This window comes from Camelus ferus, chromosome 7 (genome assembly GCF_009834535.1).
Source record: "Camelus ferus isolate YT-003-E chromosome 7, BCGSAC_Cfer_1.0, whole genome shotgun sequence".
Lineage (NCBI taxonomy): Eukaryota > Metazoa > Chordata > Mammalia > Artiodactyla > Camelidae > Camelus > Camelus ferus.
In genome coordinates this window covers 41,285,066-41,310,681 of record NC_045702.1, presented here as the reverse complement: position 1 = coordinate 41,310,681, position 25,616 = coordinate 41,285,066, and the positions used below count along the sequence as shown (strand labels likewise).

Below are 25,616 nucleotides of genomic sequence, written 5' to 3'. Positions count from 1 at the left end.
TGATCTGGAAAGAAAATTCTAGTGACCCTGTAGGGAGCAGAATCCAGGGGAAAGAGACCTGGGCACCAATAAGCAGATTAAAGCAGAAGAGATGGGGGTGGGTGTGAATGAGCCAAGGGCAGCGGGGAGGAGATGGGGACACAGGAGAGGACGCAGTGAGACCCAGTGACGCTGACCCTGTGCATCCGTGGATTAGTTGAAACGGAGACCAACGTTCCCTGTTAGTTTCCAGGTTAAACTATGAGCCAGACAATAGTGCTGTTAGAAGAAGAGGAACAAATGATACGGGGAACATGAATTCAGCTTTTGACCTGGAACGTTATTTTGCCTGCAGAATATTGACGTAGAAATGTGCACAGCCAACTCAGAGCACAGACAGGCAACTCGGAAGAAAAGGTCAGGGCTGCCTCAGGGACTAATTCTGGTGTGTATCAAACTCACTTATTTATGCAAGGGGACATAATTTAGCCTACAGTGTATTTGAGCATTACTATACCATAGGTTAACTAGTGAAAAAAATCTAATCCATAAAAAAAGGGAAAAAAAAAGAACCTAATCTATTTCCTAAAATGACTGTAACCATGAGAGTAAAATATATAATGATTTAACCTATCTTCCAAAAAGAAAACAATTTTTTTCAAATATTTACTTTAGCCATATTTACAAATGGCTTTGTGCAATACTGTAATTACTATGGCTACTAAAAAAATGACCCCAAAACTTAGTAAATGGTGTAAAACAATCATTTATTATGTTCACCAATTTGATGCGTTGGGAATTTGGACAGGGCACAGAAGGGATGGTGTGTCTCTATCCCACAGTCTGAGGTCTGGAATCACTGAGAGGTCATTGACTCACATGTCTGGCAGCTGACACTGGCTGTAGGCTGGGGGACCTTAGTTCCCTTCTATGTGGGCCCCACCCCCATGGTCTCTGTACGTGGACCAGTTGGGGTTCCTCCTAGCATGGTGCCTGGGTTCTCAGGGTTGAGTTCCAAAAGAAGGAGACAAGTGGGAGCTGAATCCTTTTAGGACCTGTCCTGGAGGTCACACAGCATCACCTCCACCATGCCTCACTGCATGATGCCATCACAAGCCCTCACCAAGATTCATGGCAGGAGTAGGGGGCATAAACCCCCCACTCGCTGGAGGAGCATCCGTCACACTGTAAAGAGTATGCGTGGAATGGGATTTGGTCCAGCCTTCTTTGGGAAATCTGCCCACATGAAAACCATTTCCTTTCACTCTGGGGGAAAGATAGAAACATTTAGAGGAGGCAGACAGGGAAAGTCAGTAACAACTCAAACTAAGCAAACTTCATCCATACCAAATCCACTCTGTTCCAGGAACACAGAGAAACATTCATATCCCAACAACATGGGCATTCAGACATTAATGAATACCTATTTAAAACCTAGCATGGTCACCAGACAGCCTGCTACTCTTCCGTGCCTGAATGAAAGCAAAGTCCCAGTGCAGTTTAGGGGTTTGGACCAAGTTAGTGCAACATGAGAGGCAAGTGGTACTGGCAAAAGTCCTGTGGGAGACAGTCTGCCACTGCCCCACCACAGGCTCATGCCACGTCACGCTCAACTCTGCCTGTTCATCTCAGTGCTTCTGAATGTACCACCTACCACGAGCAGCCCCTTGAGGAGTTCTCTTGCTCTTTTGTGCTGCTTAATGCTTTTAAAGGACTGAAACAGATCTAAAGATTCAGGTAAGAGAATGAAGCACACATTGATGAGTACCCATTTAAAACTCAGCACAACCTAAATCACCAGAAAAATCAGTGTATTTTATAAAGCATAGAACACCAAAGAGTAGAGATTATGTCAGTGGCAGGAGCTTATAATTTACCAGCCCCAATTTTTTTTCTCCAAATTCTTCATCCTTTAAGAAGCAACTACCATGTAAACACACAACTAAATATACCCTAACCAAGAAGTTTATTCCATGAATGAAAAGATGGTTCAATTTATCACTAAACAGAAAGAAAAAATCAGGGGATTACCTCCATAATCACTGGAAAGACCTGTAACAAAATGTAACACCTATTCCCAAGGGTTTTTTTTTTTTAAAGCACTCAATGTATGAATTGATGTACACTTTCTAACACTACAAAACTATATAAATCTCTGTTATAAAGCCAACATCTTACTTAATGTGGAAGCACTAGAGGCTGCCCACCTCAGGTCAGGAACAAAGGCAAAGATGCCCACTAGTTCCATCACTGTTAACACTGAATCCAAGCTATAAGCCAAACAGAGAAGGAAATAATTAGAGATATAAGAACAATCAAACTATCTCTATTTGCAGGTGTTACAACAATATACCTGGAAACCCAAAGAGAATTAATAATGAAAGCTGACACAACATTGTAAAACGACTGTAACTCGATTTTTAAAGTTAATAATAATAATAATAATAAAAGCTGATGCAACTATTAAAAGAATTTAGTAAAAGAGCAGAATGTAAAATTAACAAGAAATAGCCATCATGAAAGTCTGACCACACACTCTGGGAATATGGAAAAACAGGCATTGTCTTACACTACTGGTGGGAATGCAAAATGGTACACCAACTCACGGAAGGAAATTTGACAATATCTAACAAAATTACATACCTAAATATCTGTGACTCAGAAATCCCATTTCTAGGCACCTATCCCAAAGAAATACTGACTAAGCAGTTTTTTTAAGCCCTCAAAATAGGAATTGATGGATATCTTTTAACATGATAAAAATACATAACCAAGACGAGATCCTGTGACAGATGCACAAGGCTGTTGTTTGCTTCAGCACTATTTGTTACAGCAAAAGGCTGGAAAACAACCCAAATGTCCAGCAATATGGGACCGATTAAAGTTTGATTACACCCATAGAATGGAACACTACACAGCTCTAAATGAGGAATAAAGAATCTCTTTATAGACCAGATGGAGTGGCCCACAAGATATGGTTTTAGTTGAAAAAAGCAAAGTGGAAAAAAAAGTATATATAGCATGCTACTATTCATCTAAGAAAGGAGGAAAGGGATGGGGGTAAATACGTGCATGCATATGTGTGTGTGTAGTTTGTTACGTATACATGTAATTTTTTAGTTTCACATATACTTTTATTTAATCCTCACAAAATACACACAAGAAGTGTGTGATTACTTATCTTTCAAGGGAATCAACTTTCACTAACAGAATAAATAACTTCCCCAAGCCACACAACTGACTAACTTCACAGAGTTTAAAGAGATTCTCAGATTTCTGACTCTACAGTGTACTCTTTCTTATGCTGGCTAGCCATTTCTTTCCCAACTAGAGTTTAAGTTTATATGTAATTTATTTGTAAATGGAAGAATAAACCAAAAAACTATAGAAGGAAAAGGAAATGAAGTAAATGATACAAAGATAGAAGCTAGACTTCTTTGAATATATAGTATTTTGTAGACTTGAATTCAGCACTGTGTAAATATTTTACTTAATTATAAAACATGGGGCACAGCAACGAATATAGAATTCTCCACGTGACCAGTTTTTAGGGGGTACAAACAAATCTAAATGGAAACAGGAATTAACAGAATCCACATGACAGTTGTGATGAGTGAGCAGGCTTCCACCTTAAGACATTAAGGCGCCGGGCAAAGCCAGAGAAAGAGAATACATGCTAATTGAGAGCCCCTAACATGTGACTTACCTCCACCTTGCTCTCAGGGTCGTGATCAGCAGCTGAGAAATACACAACCTCCTGTACTTCATCCCGGGGCCGAGCTGAATTCTTCCCAAATACCACCTGACCGTCCTTCGCACGTGGCGGGAAGGCCACGAAACAGTAACTTGGAGGAGCTACAGCCATCCTGAAAAGAGAGAATGCAGAGAGAGGTTGGGAACAAGCCTGACGTGGAACATTCCACCAGTGAGGCCTTTAAACGTATTTCCGCAGCTAACAGAGTTTCAGTATTGAGCTGTGAGCAGCTAGCTCATCAAGAGATCCCCGCTGGCAAATGAAGGTGGGGCGCCTGGAGTGGAATTACAGAGCTACCAAGACCAGATATGTTTAGTACTCCGTGGGATTAAACGAGCTCAGATTTGCAACAAACCGCAGTGACAGCCAAAAGTGCAATGACGTAGGAGAAAGGAAAGGAGGTTATTGTTCTGGGCAGAAAACACACACACGCTGCAATCTGTCACAGTAGCAGAAAAATAAATAAATATACCTTGGAACGGTGCACTACAGAAGTGCCTCCCGCCTGGAGATGCACGGCTGCTGTGTGATAGATTTTGGGTGGTGATGGGGAAATGTGCCTAGAAATAAATTGAAAGAGACTCCCCCTCTTTTACATATCTTTCCTTTACCTCAATGACATAACACTCAAGCATCTTGGCTTCCCTCCCACCTCTCTAGCTGCTCCTGTGAGCATCCTCACTGCTTGGTCTTTCCTTCCTCCTTTAATGCTCTTTCTCCCTGGGAAAACTCATCCACACCCAGAGCTTCCCCTGTTATTTATGTACCAATGACCTTCCCATATAAATCCAGCCCAGTTCTCTTCTTGAGCTCCTGACCCATAGACCCAACCTGCCTGATACACAAAACTGATTTCATCATTTCCCCCAAACTGGGTCCCTTTCCAAGGTTCCACATCTCTGCGGCCAGCCACATCGTCCATTCCACTGGGGCATCTGGGACTCAGGAACTATCCTTATCCATTTGCTTCTCCATTACCTAACATATTACCAAGTCTTGTAAATTCGATCTACTGAATCTGTATGGAAACTCTCCACTTCTTTCCATCTGTACTACCACCACTCTGCACCTGGCCACCGCCGTACACTAGCCTGGGATCGGGGCGCCTTAGGACTCTAGCTCCTAAGGGGTCAGCTATTATTTCCCTTCCAAAACATTCTTCACATTGCACCCAAAGTGACCTTTTTAAAGGCCAATTTGATCATGTCATTCCCAATTAAAATTCTTTATAGTTTTCCCACAGCTCTTAGAATAAAGACCAAAAGCTGATCAAGCTCGTGCCCTCTCCCCAGCCTCATCTCATACCACTCGCCCTTCTACTCTCTCAACTCCAGCACACATGCCTTTTTCTAGTTCCTCCAATACTGTCTGGGCCTCTGCACATGCTGTGCCATTTCCTGAGCATGCCTTTCCCTGCTCCCTACATCAAAACCATTCGCCTACTTAATTTCTGCTCCTTCACATACCCACTCAAATGTCACTCTAATTTACATTGTTGTGCTATACAATCAATGTCCGAAATATTTGTGTAATTATTTTATTACCAACAATCAATAGTCTTTCCTCGCAAAGTCTAAGCAATATGAAGGCAGGGACCATGTCTCTTTTGCACACCTCTGTAAACCCAGTGCTATACAGTACCTTCTGCAGGACAGACGTTCAATAAATAATGAAACAAGTGCTCAGTCTTTCTTTCTAATACTCCACCAAGCTGCGGCTGACTCTCTACAGCTCTTTCCCATCACCATGCCTCTGCACCTGGCTAGAGTGCCCTTCCCTGAGCCTTTGTGCATTGTCCTTCAGGATCTGATTCAAAATCTCTTTCTTTCAGAGAGCCTTCTATGAAGAACTCCGTCATTTTCTCAGCAGCCATAAGCACTTAAGCATCTCGTTTGTCCTAGGATAATATGCCTTATAAATGTACTGCTTCAGCTTTTCCAAATAAAGCTCCCTGTGGGCAGAACCCACTGCCACCCAATTACAGGAGCTCCTTCACCAACCTCTTGTATTATAGACACTCAATAAACATTATCCCGTTGAACCAACTATCGTATTTGTGCCATCAATTGCCTAACTTAAATGTGTTTTATTTTACGAACCTAAAATACAGGTGAGAAGTAAAGCAATATTCTCAGAAAAGCGACTGGGATTTAAAACTCAGGCCTACCACCCACAAGCTGTGTGACCTTGAGCAAGTCGCTTTACCTCTCTGAACCTAATGTTTTCCCCAGCCCACAGATCTATCAGTGAGTCTCAAATGAAATGATGCTTGAGAACATATTTTGCAAACTATGGAGGTTACATGAGTATAAAATACTTTCTTTGGGTTTTGATTGTTCAAAAAGAGCAGCAGTCTAAAATTCCTCTTGAGCTAGACAATTAAAATCAGCTCACCTCACTCATAATTGGAGTGGTTATCAAGTTGCAGAGTCAGCAGACTTCTGCGTTTAGAAACATCTTTGTGAAAGACCATATTGCTACACCTACATCCAGCTATTTCAGGTTAGTCTGTACACATACAGGCTGGGCTGTCAGAGTTCTTCCCTGCGTGGCTTGCGGCAGGCCCCTCCTCAGGGTACGGAGAAGCGGAGGGGAGTCCATAACTCTGAAAAGAACTCCCTCCTAGCTCAGGAAATACCCCCCAGCTCCTAAAAGGCAGGAAGATAAAGAAAGAGACTCCAGTCCTTACTCCCCTTAACCTTTTCCATTTTCACAAAAACCACATTATCTTCAGACCTGCAACATAGAGATAAATCAGGACCCTGTATGTGTGAGAAAGATCTACAATAATTATAAGATAAAATGCCTCTTAAGAGGGCTCCCAGAATTTGGAGGTGGGAGGAATTGCTGGCGGATCCAAAAAAAGTGAAACAGACCCAAAAGAAGATAAGCTGAAACAGGATGCATTTCCCTGTGTTTGCATGACTCTCACGTGCAACATGACTTCCTTTCCTCCTTCATTGTTGGGCCAGGTCAAAAGTGTTGGTATCTCATCTATGAGCAGGGCTTTGAATCTTAAAAACATTAAAAATCCACTGGTCTAGCATTTACAAGATGTATCTGCAGAAAACAAACAACACCCACAGGGCTTGACAAGCGCTTATTCTTCAGCCTGAACATCGCTGGGTCAGCAAGCCATCTGAGTCACTTGACCACGACAAATACATAGGCAGTGGAAGACCATGGACACGTAGGCCCAGGGAGGCTGGCTTTTCCGCTGAATTTTGTGAATGACTGGAAGTGCCAGGAGGGAGCGGAATTTTAATGCCTATTTTTTTTTTTAATGCTAGATCAATCAGCAAACTGCTTATCACAACCTGTAGCAAACTAGCCAAGGCTGACTGTCCATTTATTTTTCTTGGATCATCATTCTACATATCGACTAGTCCCAGGGATGGCTGAACTCGATCCTTTTCTAGTCTCTAGATCAGGGCTGTCTAAAGGAACTTTCTACAATGATGGAACTGTTCTATCTCCACTGTCTAATTTGGTGGCCACCAGCCTCAAGTGGCTATTGAAGTGTAGTTGGTGTGATTAAGGAACTGAATTTTTAACTTTCTTACAAAGTTTAGTTTAAATTTAAATAGCTACACGTGGGCAGTAGAAATCCTATTGGACAGAGCAGCGTTACTGACTTCCCAATGAACCTAGAAATAAAGATTTTCACGTTGAGGTTTCCAGTGATCCCAGCAGTACTTATTTGTGAGGGTCCTCCACTTATTCTAATAAAAAAAAACATGGCATCACTCATATAAATTGAATAGGCAAAGAGGAGGCAGAACAGTCTTTCCAGAAGACTGAAGAAAATAAACATTAGGAAGCAGCCACTGAACTCCCCAGGGGAACTGCGTTTAAGTAAGTTCTTTTCTCCAGAAGCTAAAGGTGATCAGAGCCCTGGAGGACGATTTCGTCTCCCTTGATGTGAATCTCACATTCCTAACTCTGCATACACCATCAAAGCGGCCCTCACTGCCACCTGGAAATCCTTTGTGTACTTGTCCGGTCAATTCCTCTCTTTAGCTCCTAAGTGACCTTTTGATACCTTCACTTCTCTTCAAACCTCCAACGCCTCCTCTAGGTGGATGTCCCACCTCCTATTTCATAAGGGGGAGGGAGATTGTCCAGAGGGTGGCTTTGCAAGTTTGAAGGTCCTGTGGCTGGACAAAGAGGAAGGCGCCATTAAATCAAAAAGCCGGTGCGGCTGAGGCTGGTTCCACGTTGGGTCTTGAAGACCATGGCAGGGATTTTAGTGTCTACCCCATAGTAAACACTAAAGCCACTGAAGGTTTTCAAGCCAGGTTTTAGGTTGGAAACAGAGCCAGGGCACACAGACAGCTTTTCAAAGAAGCTGGTTGTGACAGGGAGGAGACAGCACAGTGGATGGAGATGAAGGGCTGGGCAGGCAGTTTCGTTTCTACCTATCGACTCTAAGGAAATGACCGGGAATATGGGCAAGATTTACTAACACAAGTGTGCATTGTAGTAGCATTTACACAGGTGAAAACCTGATTGAAACTTAACCATCCATTATTAGAGAAATGGCTAAAAATGTATGCTACATCTATATGGTGGAATACTATGAAACCATTAAAAATGTTTGTGAGGATACTGGCCCTAGATAGTTAGATGCTTGTCAAAGGAATGAGTTCAAAGAGCCCAAATGTTTGCTTCTTCCTGTATATACATAGAAAAGCACTAAATTCTTTAATTTGAGATGCCTGGGTTTTTTTAGATAACAAGTAATCTTTCATTGTTCCAACTACCTGGTCTTTGTTATAAAGCTGCTATATATGTCCTAGCTCCTCCCCTTCCTCTTCGGAGCAGTCCCTCAGAGCGATCTGAGAGGCTGTCATCCCAGCTTCAGTTCTCCTGCCAAATAAAGCATAACTCTCAAAAAAAAAAAAAAAAAAAAGTTTGTGAAAAGTTTTTCATTGCATGAAGACATGGTTTGGGGAAGAAATGATTTAGGGAGATAATGGTTTAAATTATCTTAACTATGTAAAAATATGCATAGAAAAAGACTAGAAGTGGTAGCCTGACCACTAAATTCTTTCCATTTTTTCAGTTTCCTACAAGTACGTATACTTATATATTCACAAAGAAAAAAGATTAAAAAAAAAAAAACAAGAGATACTACTGATTTAAGAATTTTATTTTAAAGCAAAAAGTCTGGCTCTATTTCTATGTCCCAACATCTAAAACTTCAAAACTGGCAAATTCTTATTTGAGTTAGAGTTAGGACATTTTTTATTCACTGTTAATATTTATTCTCTATTACTTTCTTTTACCTTTTTTTTTTCTTTACAGCCTGTCCAATTCAGGGTTACTCAAGGAGCACACAAATTTTCATTACTACTATTTACACAAAGAGCAGGCAAGCCTCCTACCGTTGCCTCTTTAACAGGAAAAGAAAAACTGGCCCGTCAGAAAGTCAGTTTTCTGCTGACCCTTAGATGAAATTCTTTTGAAACTGATTCAGGGAATCTTCATTTTGCTCCTATTATTTGTCAAAATACTAGCTAACATACCAGACATTCACACTAAAAAAAAAAATCTGACAATTTAACTCATCTATATACTGTATAAAACATACATTTTGATATCTCTGTTTTACAGGATTTTTATAAACTGTTAAATTATTCATGTATGACATAAGAAACTGACTTTACAATCTCCTTTTCCCTCTATTAATCTTGTACAGCATTGTAAGATGTCATAATCTCCTCCATGAAGAAAAATAAACTAAAATTTAATTAACTCCCAATCACACATGCTAATGCAGAGATTTACTGCATAAATTTTTTTCATGATTTATATTCAGCTTTGGAAAACAGTATAACCAACGGATTGTCTATCATAAGTACACACTACTTAAACCAGCATTAAAATCAGTGAAGAGTGCTTACTCAGAAATAAAGCTCTGATTGATGGCTTTCTTTTTCACTTGCTTGCTTTGAGACACAATCCTGAAGCCATTTTCTGAGCCACGGGGATCCAGAGGTGGGGCTGGGGGTGCAGGGTTACACTACAGCCTTAAAACTGAACCCAGGAATGTCTGAAGAAATGCTTTCCAAACGCATGTTGTGGCCCTTTTGAGGGGCATGAAATCCATTTAATGGACATGATCAGCATTTTTTTTAAAGAGAATATATGCATCTCATGTAGTAAGGGGAACTGCTGGTACAAGAAACTTTAATTTTAATTAAATACACATATACACATGCAAGTGTGTGTACGTACCAGGCTGAGATACAACATTTCTCCCTTACTGTGGGTTTCAAGCAAAAATCTTTAAAAGCAACAGGCTTACAGGGCAGGTCTACTGAATAAAGCTTTTTGTGGTAAATACCAATTAGGATTCTTGCCAGGTTAGCAATAAACTAACAGTTCCAATTAATGAAATGCCAGTTTAACTCCCATAGATTAAACTGACAGGCATTTCCTAGGAAGCGTTTGTTAAGAATATTTTAGAGTACATTTATCTGTACTTTATGCTAAGTAGAATAAGCCAGCACAAAAACACCAATACTGTATACTTTCACTTACATGAGGTTCCTAGAGTAATCAAATTCACACAACCAGAAAGTAGAATGGTGGTTACCAGGGGCTGGACCAGGGAGGGGCAGGAGCTGGGGGGAAGATGGAAAGTGGTTTAATGGGCATAGAGTAACAGTTTTGCAGGATGAAAAATTTCTGGAGATTGGTTGCACAACAATATGAGTATTCTTAACTAAGCTGTACACTTAAAAATGGTTAAGATGGTGAATCTTTTCTTATGTGTATTTTACCATAACCAACATTTTTAAAGAATTAAATAGCCACATGTGGCTAGAGGCTGCATTACTGGACCGGGCAGTTTTAGATACGGTGCTACAGCTGTGGTAAAGTATCCCTAAGCCCAATTTCTAACCAGCATTGTCCTCCTTATCAAAGTCCTTTCTGGATTCATGACTTCCTCTGGGGAATCACAACTCCTGAATCCCTGGGGCTCACAGCGCAGGGGCTGAGTCTACCAACATTCACTCTCTGACAGTGACAGGAGGCTGGGGACAGGCTTGGGGGGCTGGGGCACTGTACCCCTGTCACTAGGAGACGGCTTATAGAATGTCTGGACAAGGAGGGAGGAAGCCGCATGGGAAAAAAGGTCTTTGTCCTCAAGTTCAGTGAGTGGTTATTGAAGGGTGTGAATGCTCCAAGCCAAGCAGGGGTTTTCTTGGCCTGACAGCTAAACTGCCCTGCCCTTTTGTCTCGATGAAGCCACAGTAGCCATCAACAGTCACCTTACCCAGTAATAAGGAAGTCCTCAGTTGCCTGAGAGGAAGAAAATGACTGTCTATAGAAGCTATAGGCTTATTAACTATCTTGCAAGTAACTATGACAAAGTGCCTTTACTTACACAGAGAAATGAAATCCCAGTGTGCTTACTCCAAGCTCCCAGCTTTACTGAATAGACTTGGTAAGTTTAAATCCAATCTCCATGAATAACCACTTCCAGAAAAGCAAAGAAGAATGTATTTTAATCTATCAGTTTATCGATAAGTTCATTTTTTTTAAATTATTGACATTCCTGCTGAAGTGAAACCAGGACAAATGATACTTACAAATTCATTTTTTCTGTCCTATATCTGCTGTTGAGATAGTGAAGAATAAATAAGGTGTCTGGGAAAGGAATTTCCTAACTGAAAATTGGACGGTAAATGCCAGCTGATGAAAGGCGAGTAAATTAGCTCAGACTCATCAAGCTCTGCCTGAAAAAAAAAGAAAGATTCTACTGAGCGTTTCATTGAAAGCACAAGACAGTAGAGCACGAAGCTTCAGAACTCCACAGCCAGGGATTTTTCTAACACTCCATCCCTTGAATGAGGAATTATCTAATGGAAGAAAGACCATATAGGGTATTAAGTAAGTAAGTGGGCTTTGGAGTCAACCTCAAATCTCAGTTCAAATCTCAGCCCCATGTCACCTTTCTGTAACAGGGATAACGACAGGATTGCAGTGAGGTTTAAATGAGCTGAAACTTCAAGTGCTCAGAATGCCATCTGGGACCCAGCAAAGATGCATCGCCGTGAGGATGAGAAAAGGTACGTGATGAAGGCTGTTCCTTCGTCAAGGTCTGATCTGTTCAGACTTCAGAAACTTGGCTTTTTCCTCGTAGTGTCTAAAGGCTCTTTCACTTTTTGAAGATGGGCTCCATTGTAACTTGATGTCTTTTAAGAGCTGCTTACTACTCCCTTTTTCTAATTTCAAAAGCAACACCTATCTCTGACAGCTGACTCCGAGGTATTCAAAGGCGCTGACATACTTCTGAGCAGCATGGGGTGGGACGGGGCGGCAGGCTGCACATTCTTTTGGTTTGGTCCAGAGAATTGGCCTAAAGAGTGTTTTGTTTTGTTTTTTTTAAAATCTGAATTGGCAGCTAACATTTTTAAATCTAGAGATTTTCCACAGAAATTCAGATGCTAGCATTTCTTGAAAACTCAAAAGATCTGGCAGCGCTGGGTCCACATTCTTGCATGACAGCAAGACTGGAGCTGAGTAAGGGCTGCTGCCACAGTCCCCTCCCCTCTCTGACACTGAGGCCGGTGGAAGTGCCGGCTCTCATCACCCTTTTGCTTTTTTTTCCTTTCTTTTTTCAGTGTCAGGTCAATTGTACTCAGAGTACAATGCCTGCTTGGCCCTGTAGCCCCAGTGTGTACAGGGGCAAGAGAATGACACACTTTAGAGACAAACAGACTCTTGTTCATATCCTGACTCCACCCACTAATCATGAGAAACAGGCAGGTTATGAACTCTCTCTGAGCCAGAGCTTCTGCATGTGAAAACGGGACTGATCCCCCATACAAGACCTAACACTTGTGTTTATCTTAGAGCGCATGGAAAGTACTCAGTCCTGTGGCTGTATACAGTGGATGCTCAATAAATGTTAAATCTCCTCCCTCCTACTACTCACTGGTGACGGGTTTGCCACTTTTGCACCAATCCCTACTATGGTCCTTCACCCTCTCACCAATGGTTTGCACCTGGCTTATCAGACACACATTCCAATGTGTAAGTAAAATGTGCTTAAAGGATCAGATGGGAATGGTGGAGCCTCTAGACTGGACCGACCATTAGTTTACAGAGAATACAAAATGACACCCTGGGGATGCAATCAGCAAAATCCAGACAATGAGAAACTCTATAGGACAAATCTGACTTCTTCAACCAAAACTGCAAGGAAAAAAAGATGAAGAGACAAAGCTACTTAAGAGACAGATCAACCAATTGCAATGAATGGAACTTATTTGGATCCTGATTTAAAACAACTGTACAAAAATTTTGTAAGACAGCTGGGGAAATGTGAACACAGATTGGATATTTAATGATAGTAAAGGAATTAGTGTTAATTTCTTAGATATAATGATACTGTAGTTTTGTCTGAAAAAAAAGAGCCCACATTTTTAGAGATACACACTGAAATATTTTCACGTGAAATGCTATAATGAAAGTAACTCAGGGTGAGGAGAAAGGGTGGGAAATTCAGATGAGACAAGATTCACTATGTAATAAAGAGGACCAAAGCTGGGTGATGGATATATAGTGGTTTACTATACTGTTCTCTTTTCTATATGCCTGAAAGTTTCTATAATAAATAACTTTTAAACGGTAATGCATATAAGATGTTTAAAATTCTTTAAAGGTTAGAAATAGCACTGAACTGATCTAATACAGGAGTTTTCTTGGAGTTACAACTCATGAGTAACTTATTTGGGGGCTCAGAGTCCCCCTTGAGGAAGGATTATTGGGGCAGGGAAGATGGGGAGGGATTTCAGTTTGGATTGGTACATTGGTGCACTGGGGGAAGGGGCGAGCCCCTGGCCCCCTCTACCTTGCTGTATCTCTTTCCCTCAAGTTTTAAAAGGCCTGTCTCTGCTCATTAGGCTGAGAGCCCCATGAGGGCAAGGACATATGTGTAAATCCTTATTTCCCTGGCACCTGGCACGTAGGCTGGCACATAAGACCTCGATAAATGTCTGTTGAGCAAATGAAGGGGAAGGAGTTACCTATGTTTCATCTTCAATGAGAGAAAAAGGGCAGGAAACTCTGACCCTGACAAGGTGCTCCCAAGCTGTGGTTCAATCCATGGGCTTCTCATCTGACCACACAGCCACATGGTCTGACGAGCAGATACCCAGACATTCTTCCTTAGGGAGTCTGATTCAGTGGGTGTAAGCTGAGATCACAGGAAGGGTATCTGTAACAAATGCCCCGCTGATTCTGATGCAGTCAGTTCAGGCTGGTGTGGAATATCCATTGTTACAGGTTATTTAACCTCTTTTCTTCTCAAAAGTATCATTCATTTTTTCTGTCTGGCTTTTTTCTGTTTTGTTTTGTTTTTTTTTTTTAACTACAGAAACTTTCAACATACACATATGAGAGAAGAGTACAATAAACCCCCTTAAGGCATCAACCAGCTTCAAGGGCCATCAACTTTCTGCCATCTTGCTTCTCAATTTTATTTTTAAGGAAACCATTTAATTTTAATTGAATGTTGCTGAATTCAGCAAGAGCACTGGCAACGATACTCTGCCTTCAAGATGAAGGTGGGTGAAACCCATCCCTGGTTGACTTGAGAGAACTATGACAAATGAAGATGTAGGAGGCTTTGTTTTCTTGGTCTCTGGCTTTAAAAACAGGAAATCAGAATATATGATAATCAGGAAGATTTGGATTGTTAATTGTTATTTAAACGTTTTGCATTTTTCACTACTTTAAAGAAATAAAGTCTCACCCAAATCTTTAAGAATGCCTTTTTAAAAAAAAAAAAAAAATGTTCTTTTATTTAACAAAGACACAAGGTAAATCCTTTGGGGACAATCATGACTCCTCTGCCTTGGATAGAAAGTGAGAATTTAAGCCAGAAAAAAAGAAGAGCTAGATATCACTTCAAGTAGCTGAAGATTTCTAAATCAGTAGGACCCACTAAGAAATATCCTTTGGATGCTTTTTTCTTAATGATTTAAATGATCACAACCTGATTTGTTATTCCATCCCCCAAATACTGCAATTTAGGTTAAGATTAGCAAAAGGAAATGAAAAAAGTGTCTATTTCAAATTTGTAAAACTAAAATTCCAGGTAATTAATGACTATTTAACTTCACCATAGTCCCTGATAATTTAATGGACCACTGCTGCCTCATCCCCCTCTCCCGAAATACAGCCACTTAGATGATCATAAAAATCAAAAAACAACAAATTTATGATATGTAATTTGCTACCTATACATATGGAAAGCTGGGAAATATATAAATACACAGGAACAAGCTGGTGAAATGAAAAGAGATCACACAACTATATATGGTATCATTCAAATTCTGTATATTATATAGCTAGATGATGCAAAAAGGTCATAAGGAAATGAGAAAAAAATTTTAAGATCAATAGTATTCCTGGGCTGTAGAATCACAGACCATTTATTAATCTATCTATATTGAGGCATTTTCAAATTTCCCACATGAAAATACAGAATTTGTAATGAAAATGTTTTAAAAAAGTAAAGGAAAAGTTGCAATTGAAATAATCTATTACCCCAATTCATTGCAGCTAATAAATATGGCCTTGCAACAAGGGGCGGAGGAGAACCCCACAGCTCAGCCATGGCAACTGAATTCATTTTATCTTTTGGCCGCATCTGATTCTGCCTCATTTTCAAGATATGGTGACAATGAGAAATACAAATTAAGCAAAATTTTAACTTAATGAATGATTCCTGTGACAGCCTAATAACTAAGGAAACCCAGAGTTTTCTAAAGACGAATAGAATGTTGCGCTCCAAAATCTACACTGATTCATAGGATAAATTAGGGGTAACTGGTCACTTTACAAAAGTATTCTTCAAATCACTCCAGAATTTCTCTATCATGCAAAATATTCTAATATATTTCCCAACTTCTAAACGTCAAAAAATTTTCAGAGACACCTCACATGATCGTAGCTGGTTGGGAAAAATATGTAATGAATATATGTTACGAATTAAGCAACACTCTCAGTGCATTGATATGTACTAACTGGCAACAGAATCCTTATAATCTGAAAAATAATGGTGAAGATACTTATGGCTCATTATTTATTCTGTGTGTATTTAATGTTGGGACATGTGGATTCAAGGACCACCTTCAAAAACTCCACCACACCCAGTGATCTGTCCATCGCTCTGGTGCGTTTAAAATATGGTACCACTCAAAAGAAAACTCAGGCTGCATGAGTATCTCTTTTACGAGAGCTCTTTTAAGAATTTTAGAGTGAGTGGAAGAGAAGGGATTAGTTGAATGGCATCCATTTCTCATGGATACCACAACTTTTATTTTAAATGCAGGAAAGAGTAGATAAACAGCACAAGCAGGATTCATTTTTCATTCAAGCTAGCCAAATTAGAAAAATATAGTCAGATCGATCAAGTTCATTGTAAGAAAGATGGCAGGTGGGAAAACAGGTTTCCATCTTTTACGGTAATATAAAGAAAGAAAGAAAATGACTTGCATCACACTAATAATATACATTAGATCTGTGCAGTCAGGATAATCTCTCCAAGTGGTTACATAATGGCTCTTTAAGAATGAGTCAGAGAGACACAGATTCCCAGTGCAGTTACTCCACGTGCTAAATTCTTCATCTGTAAAATGTGGCCATGATGTCTACCATGTGTTGTTATGGGGGTTAAATGAGATAATACACGCAGAGTATCTGGAATAGAGAAATGTTTAAGAAAGGTTTGTTCTTAAAGATTAGGGTTATCTAGTAATTAAAGATAAGGGTTCTGGGGATATAATGATTATGGAGATAAAGGAAGAAGAATGTGTTTGCAACAGCCAGGTGTGTACGTGGTTAGCTGCCAAAAGCGCTCCCTATGGGAAAGATCTGGGAGCTACTGAACAAGACACATCTAAGGGTTCTCTCATTTCCTTCTGCTCTCATTTCTGACATTGCTGCCATTGTGTCCACTAATTTGGCAAGGTTGCTTTGAATTATGACTTTCCTATTCCCACCATCAGTTTTCCTCTCCCATATAAACAATGCATTGTCTCTTCTGATCTTTCCCCATTAATGTGATTTGATATGTACCTGTTAACTCTGTAAACTGGGATTTTAAGAAATCTTCCCAATCACTCTTAAAATGGTGGTTTACACTCTATCACTGTTGAAAATCAGCTAAACATTCATTTCCTACAGAAGAAATTGATATCTTGCTAGTATGAAATCAGAGTTACTTTATGCCTAGCAAAATGGACTTTAAAACTACTTTGTAAATGTCCATTAATGCTAAAGCTATTTGCTGTGTTTTCACCATTAGGAAATTTATCACATTTTATTATCAAAAAGGAACATACACATGAACAGATTAGTGTGTATACATAAATACACAAATATGTGTGTGTACGTACACATTTATGCAAATATAAGTATATATTACAGATAGAAGGAAGGAAGGCGGAGAGAGGGAGGGAGGGAGAAGGGAAGGAAGGAAAGAAGGAAGAAAGAAAGGAAAAGAAAAGGGGGATAAAAGGACATGGAAGGATTAATATCTAACTGAGAGTTAAAAGTGGGACTGAGGGTGGGCCATAGAGACAGAAACTTCACATTTTACCTAGTTATATCATTTTAAATATCTTTTTAGCAAGCTCAGATTACTTTATTGGATTTTTAATTATTTTTTAAAATCTGATTACGTTAGTGCTTAAGAAAGGAGATTTTAAGACATTTCATTTAATTCTTTCAGGTCACTAGGGCACTGCTAAATGCAATTTTAAAATACACTGAGGTTTTATTTTAAGAGGAGAAAAAGATATTAAAAGGGCCTTTGATCACTACATGATTTTAACTAGGATTTTTAAACAGTCATAGGAATTACCAGTATGTACTTTGAGCCCCTAACCACCTACAAGCACTATGTGCAACCTAAGGGAAAACGGAGCTGAAAAGATCTTCTCAAGGTCTTTATCATCTAGAAGAGGCACTCATGTACGCAACCAAGAGAAGAGGGCAGTAACCCCACGTAAAACAATGATGTGAAATGCTTATGGGGCCTTTCAAGAACACCTGGCTCACCTTAAGCCCTGGGAGATTTAGGTTAAATATATAAGCATTAAGAGAGAAGAAGAAGGGACCATTAACCATCTCAAGCTCCTTCTCTCTGCTTCAGATGAGGCTCAGACTGGAAGGCTCCCAGCTCCCTCCCCTTCCAGTCAACCACCCAGTTCAGTTCATCACCATCTCAGACTGGTTGGGAGCTTCCAGGGGAGAAAGGACAGGTGGATGTGACTGACACATACATCACTTCTTGCCTTCTTGCATCTCAGGTAGCTCGCCTGTCACAGAGGAGATGGGAGCAGGTGGTCTTAGCCATGCCTTCCACTGACAAGAGCTTTGTAACCATCCCAGACTGTCGCTGAGAAGAACGTCCCATGTAAGACCGAGGTTGGGGGCAGGTCTGAGAGTGAGGGTAGAAGAAACACGGAGAACGATGGAGAATGATGGAAAAGGATATGCTTACCACCCGGGACAAAGTGCTAGAGGACTGCGGCCCATCTCCCGCACAGATAAAGCAAGTAGAGTCCCCAATATCTCTTTTTCTACATTTCTTGGCTCTTCCATTCATGTGTTTTCCAAGATGAATTAAACTATTTAAAAAATTGGCAAAATGTTTCTAGCGTCCCTTTGGGCCTATGACTGGAATTACACTACTGGCTTCATAGATTCATCTGACAGGAGTAATTAAAATAATCAAAATCATAAAATCTTACATTTTATGTTAGAATATTAAGCATTCACCACATGCTCAATAACATGCTAAGCAATATATATATATATATATATATATATATATATATATATATATAAAAATATGTAGTATACATGAATAATAAAATAATTTAATCTACACAATAATCACAAAGGCATTATTATTTCCATTTTAAAGATGATAAAATTGAGGTTAATAGTGGTTAAGTCTTACCCAGGGTCATATAACAAGAAAGTAGTGGAGTGGGAAACTGGACTCCCCAGACTCCAAAATGTCCTTCACCATGAGGCTGCCCTGACTCCATCTTCCCAACCAGAAGCTGGGAGCATCTCTTTGTCGGTGTGAGCTTTTTTTCTAAGTCCATCATTGGCATTCTGTAGTTTTCTTTATAGGAGTTCTGCCCGTTTTCTGGTAAGTTTACTAGAGAGAGATGTACAAATCCTCAATGAAGAAAACTGTAAAGTTTTAAGGGGACATAGGAGAAGATTTGAAGAGCAGGGAGAAATTCCTGTTCTTTGCTGAGAAGATCCAATGCCATAGAGATGAGGTGTCAGTCTTTCCTAAATTAATTCAGAGTCACTAGACAGCAATCAATTTTGGATATAACCTGACAAAAATGATCCTGAAGTTCATCTAGAAAGGATGTATGGGATGAACCAAGAAGTTTCAGAAATGAAAACCAATGAGGAAAGTCTAGCCCTGCACAGTATTAAACCACATTATTAAGTTTCAATAATTAAAACAGGTGGATACTGATGCAAAAATAGACTAAGAGAGTAGGAACTTGTGAAATACACCCGTATAATAAGAGGAAATTAGTATACGATGAAGGCTGAATGTGAAACTGAGGTGCAGAGGTGTATTAAACAATAAACAGTGCTGGGATAATTGACTGTTTGGGATGGGAAAAGGAGGGAAGGAATCTATCCAGATCCCCAACTCACTCCTAATCCCTCCAAAATATTAAGACTGATAATTTTAAATGTTTAGAGCATTTATAGTGGTAGTACCAGAGGAAGGCTGCTCTTATGGTTGAAGTAAAAGTTATCTCAGTGCGTGGTGTGATAAAGTTATGTAAATTCTAACAGTCCCTTGTGTTTTCTAATATGCTCTATCTCGTCCCACAGAAACCACCTAGCAAAGTTAGCAAACAGCTCCTGTTCATCCCACTTTAAAAAGGAGACTGATAAATGCTTTGATGAGTGACTTGCTCATGGTCACACCCCTAGTCAGACCTAGAACCAGAATTAGAACCAAGAACTAGAACCAAGGTCCCCTGACTTGCAGCACTGGAACCTCTCTTTGTATGAGCTGCATTCATCTCCTTGCGATGTGTTTGATGTGTTTGTGAAACCAGCTGTATCAGAATGTGAAAGTTACTTTCCAGTGTGCTGTCCATTTGTGTCCACGCTGCCCTTTCACCATCCTGGTTACTGTCCCACCACTGTAACCCCTGCCAACCCCAATTCCACTGACTCCAAATCCTACATCACCCTATACTCTGCTTTTTCTGCTTCACAATGTGTGGTACCCCGGCATACTCTCCCTCTCCGTCTACAACGTGTCCCTGAGTACTCGCTCCCTCTAGTCCTTCTCCACTCAGTACCTCCCCTCCAGGGTCTGTTCAAGTTTCTCTCTCCTTCCACATCCAGTTCTATGAACAGTATCACACACCGCAACCCACCTCTACTTTCTGTTAATGACCTAGACCAACACAGCCCAACAGAAATATAATGGGAGATAGATGCAAATCGCATATATAATTGTATGTTTTCTAGGATCCACATCTAAAAAAGTAAAGGGAAATGGATGGAATTATTTTAGTAACATATTTTGTTTAAAACCAATATATCCCAAATATTAATCCAACATAGAGGCATACCTCATTTCACTGCATTTTGCTTTATTGCGTTTCAGAGATAATTGCGTTTTTTATAAATTGAAGATTTGTAGCAACCCAGCAAGGAGCAAGCTTATTGGTGCCATTTTCTCAACAGTATTTGCTCACTTTGTGTTTCTGTGTCACATTTTGGTAATTCTCACAATATTTCAAGGTTTTTCATTATTGTTCTATTTGTTACGATAATCTGTGATCAATGATCTTTGATGTTACTATAGAGAAAGGATTACAACTTGTGGAAGGCTCAGATGACGGTTAGCAGTTTTTAGCAATAAAGTATTTTTAAATTAAGGTATCAACATTGTTTTTTAGACATAAGGCTATTGCACACTAATGGACTACAGTACAACTATAAGTTTTATATGCCCTGGGAAACCAAAGAATTTGTGTAACTTGTCTTACCTCGATATTTGCTTTATTGTGGTGGCCTGAAACCCAACTTACCATCTCTCCGAGATCTGCCTGCATAATCAACATAAAAACTATAAATGCACAGTACCTGTTTATTGAAATTCTCTATTTGCAACAACATGCATGAACCCAGACGGTCTTATGCTTAATGAAATAAAAGTCAGACAAAGAAAGACAAATACTGTATGTTATCACTTCTATGTGGAATCTAAAAAAGAACAAACAAATGAATATAACAAAACAGACTCACAGATACAGAAAACAAGCGATTATCAATGGAGAGAGGGAAGGAGGGAGGGACACAATAGGGTGTGAGGATTAAGAGGGACAAACTTACTATGTATAAAAAATGAGCAATCCCCATTACTTCCATTAAAACAGATAAATAAATAAACCTAATTGCCTCCCCCACAAATAAATATATAAGTAAATAATTAAAAATAAGTCCCCAGGATATACTGTACAACACAGGGAACACAGCCATTATTTTATAATAACTTAAAATGTAACATAATCTATACAAATATTGAATCACTATGTTGTACACCTGAAACTAATATAATACTGTACATCAACTATACTCCACTAAAATTTTAAAAATAAAATTATTAATGAAACATTTTAAATTCTTTTTTCATAAAAATTTTTGAAATCTGGTGTGTATTTTACACTCACAACACATCACAGTTCAGACAAGCCATAATTCAAGTGCTCAAAAGCCACATATGGCTAGTGGCTAGGGGCCACTGGATTGCACAGCACAGACCTAGGCTCTCACTCCAAAGAAAATGCTTCCAAACTTTCACAGTGACTGATTATTGCTGGATAAAGGGATTGTGGGTGATTTGCTAAAAATAACTTTGGCTTATCAGTATTTTTCACTGTTCTCCAACAAACACAGATTGCATGTGTTTATGTATTTTTAAAACTTGCAATTTTAAATATCTTTGACATATCAGGAGAATTTAAATGAATGAATCTTCGCATTCATGCTCTAATGAAAGTTATTTTTTTAATGGCATGTGTGGCATCAGCGTCTGTCTTCACTTCAGCATACCCAGCTAGCTATCCGTAGACCTAGCTCCTATCTGCTTCACCATCGTAAGTTATTCTCCCTGTTCCCTGCCACCCACCTACCTCCTCCTTCTGCACTTCACTGGATTGAAGGTACAGAATGCCCAGAAGAAATATTTTCCATTCCCTCACCACCTCTGCACAAATTCTAGCCCACACACAATTTCTAGTTCTGCTTTAGTAGAACTAGGATCACTGGTATATGACTCAAAGAATTCAAATTCAAGTTCTAGAAAAAGCCTCTGCCTTCAGGGCTGCTTCAAAATTATTTTAAAACAGGTTTGTTATTTACTATTAAAGTTAGATATATTCAAATGCTCTTATATCTCTCACCTTGGTTTCTTTTAAAAACCAGACAAGCAACAGCAGCAACCAATTTTTTTAAACAAAGAATGCACTTCTCACCTCCAAGATTTCGATATAAAACACACACACACACACACAAAAACCCCATAAAATCATGTTTTTGGTGCTTAAATACTGAAGCGGTCTAGTCCCTGGAAAAAAGGGGCCATGACATGGACACAGCTTAAGAAGTTAGGTCTTAAGTCAGGAAACTAAGGTGTAGGCACTTACTTTAAATACCTATAGATTTTTTAATTCATATTAAAGTTTGGTTTCACAAAGTGTTTGCCATCCTAGTAATGACAGGTTTGCCCTCTTCTCCCAGGCTTTGAAGGGTGGCATGCGGAACCCTAAAACGGGGAGTTATGAGACCTGGATCTCTGTCCTCACTGCCAATTGCCAACCAGCTATATGACCTTGGGTGCAGTCCCTTTACCCTGCTGGATTTAGCCTCCAGGTCTGTAAAGAGGAGGCTGACGGTTTCTCAGGCTGCTTCCAGCTCACCATTCCTGACCTTTGCACTAATCTTCCTCTATCCCATTATCCCTGAAACATTTGCCTCCTCATACATCTCCTCCTTGCTCAGAGAGAAGATGGCTGGCAACACAGCAGTGAATGGGGGGGAGGGCTGTTTTAAAAAAATGAGTCAGAATTTACCATTCTGTAGTGCCTCAGGGCTTGCTCATGGTGTTAAATCAGTTCTTTCAAAGAAACTTGCTCTAAGGACTGCTATTGGTTATATGAACTGTTCTTAGATAATGTTTATACTAGACATTCATCTTTGACAGCCACCTGTAGGTACGAAACAACGCAGAAGTTATCAAACAGGTATCACCAGCCACAAAAACAGACTTTGGTGAAGCCAGAGAAAATCAGATCAAAATCCCAGAGAGATTTAATCAGGTCTTTGCACCAGCTTTTGATAAGTTAGAAAAGATAATTACAGCTTCCCAAACTTCCCACTTAAACTCCCCAGAAGCTTGCAGCACCCTAAAATCGAGCCTGCTGCAAGAATCACTCCCTACCACTTAGGGCTGGCGGCAGCTATACCCAGGAGAGCCTTCCCTCCCGAAGATTCCCCTCACTAAGGCTTAAGTCAGGGGGCAGCTGATTAGCTGTGGTCTGTGCTCCTTCCACCTGGCCTGATTTTTCATGCTGCCATTTTGAATTAACACAGGTTTCCTCTGCAACTAATGCATCTTCTAGTCAGGCTTGGAACACAGTAGGCACACACCCACACGCACGCACGCGCAAGCGCACACGCGCGCGCACACACACACACACACACACACACACATCGGGAAGCTGTGCATCAGCATAATTCAAGACACTTGCAAGCCAGAATTAAACAGCAAATCCAGAAAGGCCGTATTATTTGAGAACCTTACCAAGACAGTTTCGAGTCACAGCAAATGACTGCTTCCTTGTATGCACTTATTTTTAATGGACATTTTAATCCCCTAAATCCTAGTTCTTGTCAATTCTCTAAAGTTCAAGCGTCCCTCCTGCTTTGCAGATCACACTAGTCTCAGACCTCAAGAGTGATGTCGCCCGATAATCTGCGCCCCGTCAGACAAGCGAACCGAGGACGTAAAGGCAAATTGAAGTGGATAATCATCTCAGAAATACCAGGGCCTTTTACCAATAAATGCTCCGGCATCCCCCACCCCCAAGAACCGCCCCGGGTGTGGCTTAGGGGTGGGGGTGGGGGGTCGTGTCAAGTCCTGCGGCCTGCAAAGACCACAGCAACAGCCCTTAAGAGGAGGGTAGTCCTCCGGACACGATTCGACGACCGGGGACCCGGTGGATACGCGGGCAGAGCCAGGCCAAGGGCAGTGGGCCCGCCAGGCAGCCATGTTCGCGCGAGCCCGCCGGCGCGGCAGGTGCGTTACCTCCGGGAAAGGTGCCAGGTCCTCTCGGCCACCAGCAATGCGCTCGAGCGAGCCACGAATCCCCGGAGCGGCCTGCGAGGTGGCGGGGGACGTGGCGGGGGGGGTGGGGTGGGGGGCGCACCGGCACACACCCCAGCAGGGCAGCAACTTGGATATTAGGAAACGAAAACAGGAAAAGCGGCCTAGGGGGTAAGGAGAGTTAAAGGAGGTGGGGAGAAGGATGGGTTGGGGTGTGGAGAGCTGGGACAGGTTCCAACCAGGCTGCAGTGCCCGCGCCCCGGGGTGGGGCGCCCCTCTCCTGCGCCCCCGCAGCCTGTAGCCGGACCCACCCCCAGCCCGGGGCTGAGGCCCCCTCTTCCCTGCCCCTAGAGACCCCAGCCAGCCCCAGCCAGCATCCGCCGGATTCGGCCTCGGGTAGCACTACCCACGAGTTTGGAGGGACGGCGGGAGGCGACCAAGCACAGGAGACGGCGATGGCGGATCAGGGTGAAACCCGCCGGGGGAAGCGGTTGCAGATGCCCTCCGCTCCCAGGGGTGCCTGCCACGGCTCACCTACGGGGCGGCGGGCTCCGGGCTCGGCTCTGCGGTGCTGATGCTGCGGCCGGCAAGGGTGCGGGTGCTGCCGCGGCGGCGATTACTGTGGCGACATCGGGGGCTGCAGCTGCAGTGGCGGAGGCGGCCGTCGGCGCTTCCCCCTCCCCAGACTCCCGGCGCTCGGGCCCGCCGCCCCCTGCCAACAGCTGGCCGGGCTCACGTGACCGCGGGGCCCACCCCCAGCTTCCCCCCACCCCCACCCCGGCCCAGGGCCGCGCTGCACCCGGGCGCTCCGCCTGGTCTGGGAGGGCGCGTCTGAGTAGGAGGGGCGGTGGAAAGGGCGAATCTCGACGAGGAAAGCGGCTCCCTTCTGCGCGAGTTTTATTTCTTGGTTAGCCGGGTGGCAGCTTTCTTGAAAGGGAGAACTCCGGCTTTAAGTAGCCAGGCCTTACTTTCTCCGGCGCCTCTCCTGGACTCCGCGATTTTGGTTGCTACGTGCGGGCCTCGGTGCCTAAGCAAGATATCCCCGCGGAGAAACGTGTCCGTACTTTTGTTGATTCACAGGTCCAGACCGACTCCCTCTCTGGGTTTAAAGGTGCGATTCTGTGCCATGCGGATAAGCGAGGCCCTATGCCTTGCACTTGGACACTAAAGCCAAAGAGGTTAAGCAACTCGCCCAAGGTCACACAGCAAGTAGCAGAGCTAAGATTCCATACTTGGGTTAATGAATCCACAGACAGATGACAGATGTGTTGATGCTGGCGTCAAGGTCATTGGTCAGGACATGACCCTCCATCTATTACCTGAACACAAACTCTACCTTTTATAAATTAGTAAGAAATGACCATCTCAAGGGATTTGAAGAGATCGTTCACAGGAAAAGAAATGCAATACGACTCAGGCACGTGAAAAAATATTCAAGCTCTCCTAACTGCAAATCAAGTACGT

General features: G+C 41.6%; 1 protein-coding gene across 2 annotated transcripts in view; it reads right to left on the bottom strand.

The window, feature by feature from the left end:
* The window catches only part of SCRN1 (secernin 1), a 55,362-nt gene extending 30,470 nt beyond the window's left edge, over nucleotides 1–24,892 (bottom strand). The window contains exons 1-2 of one of the 2 annotated variants that reach the window (XM_032483784.1): nucleotides 24,687–24,892; nucleotides 3,686–3,845 (exon numbers count right to left, since the gene is read on the bottom strand). In XM_032483784.1, the coding sequence (XP_032339675.1) occupies nucleotides 3,686–3,844 (159 nt within the window). In that variant the 5' untranslated portion in view covers nucleotide 3,845; nucleotides 24,687–24,892. Of the gene's footprint in view, nucleotides 1–3,685; nucleotides 3,846–24,134; nucleotides 24,223–24,686 lie in introns of those variants that run through there. The other variant, XM_032483785.1, reaches the window with a different exon arrangement.
* Between the last annotated feature and the right edge of the window lie 724 nt (nucleotides 24,893–25,616).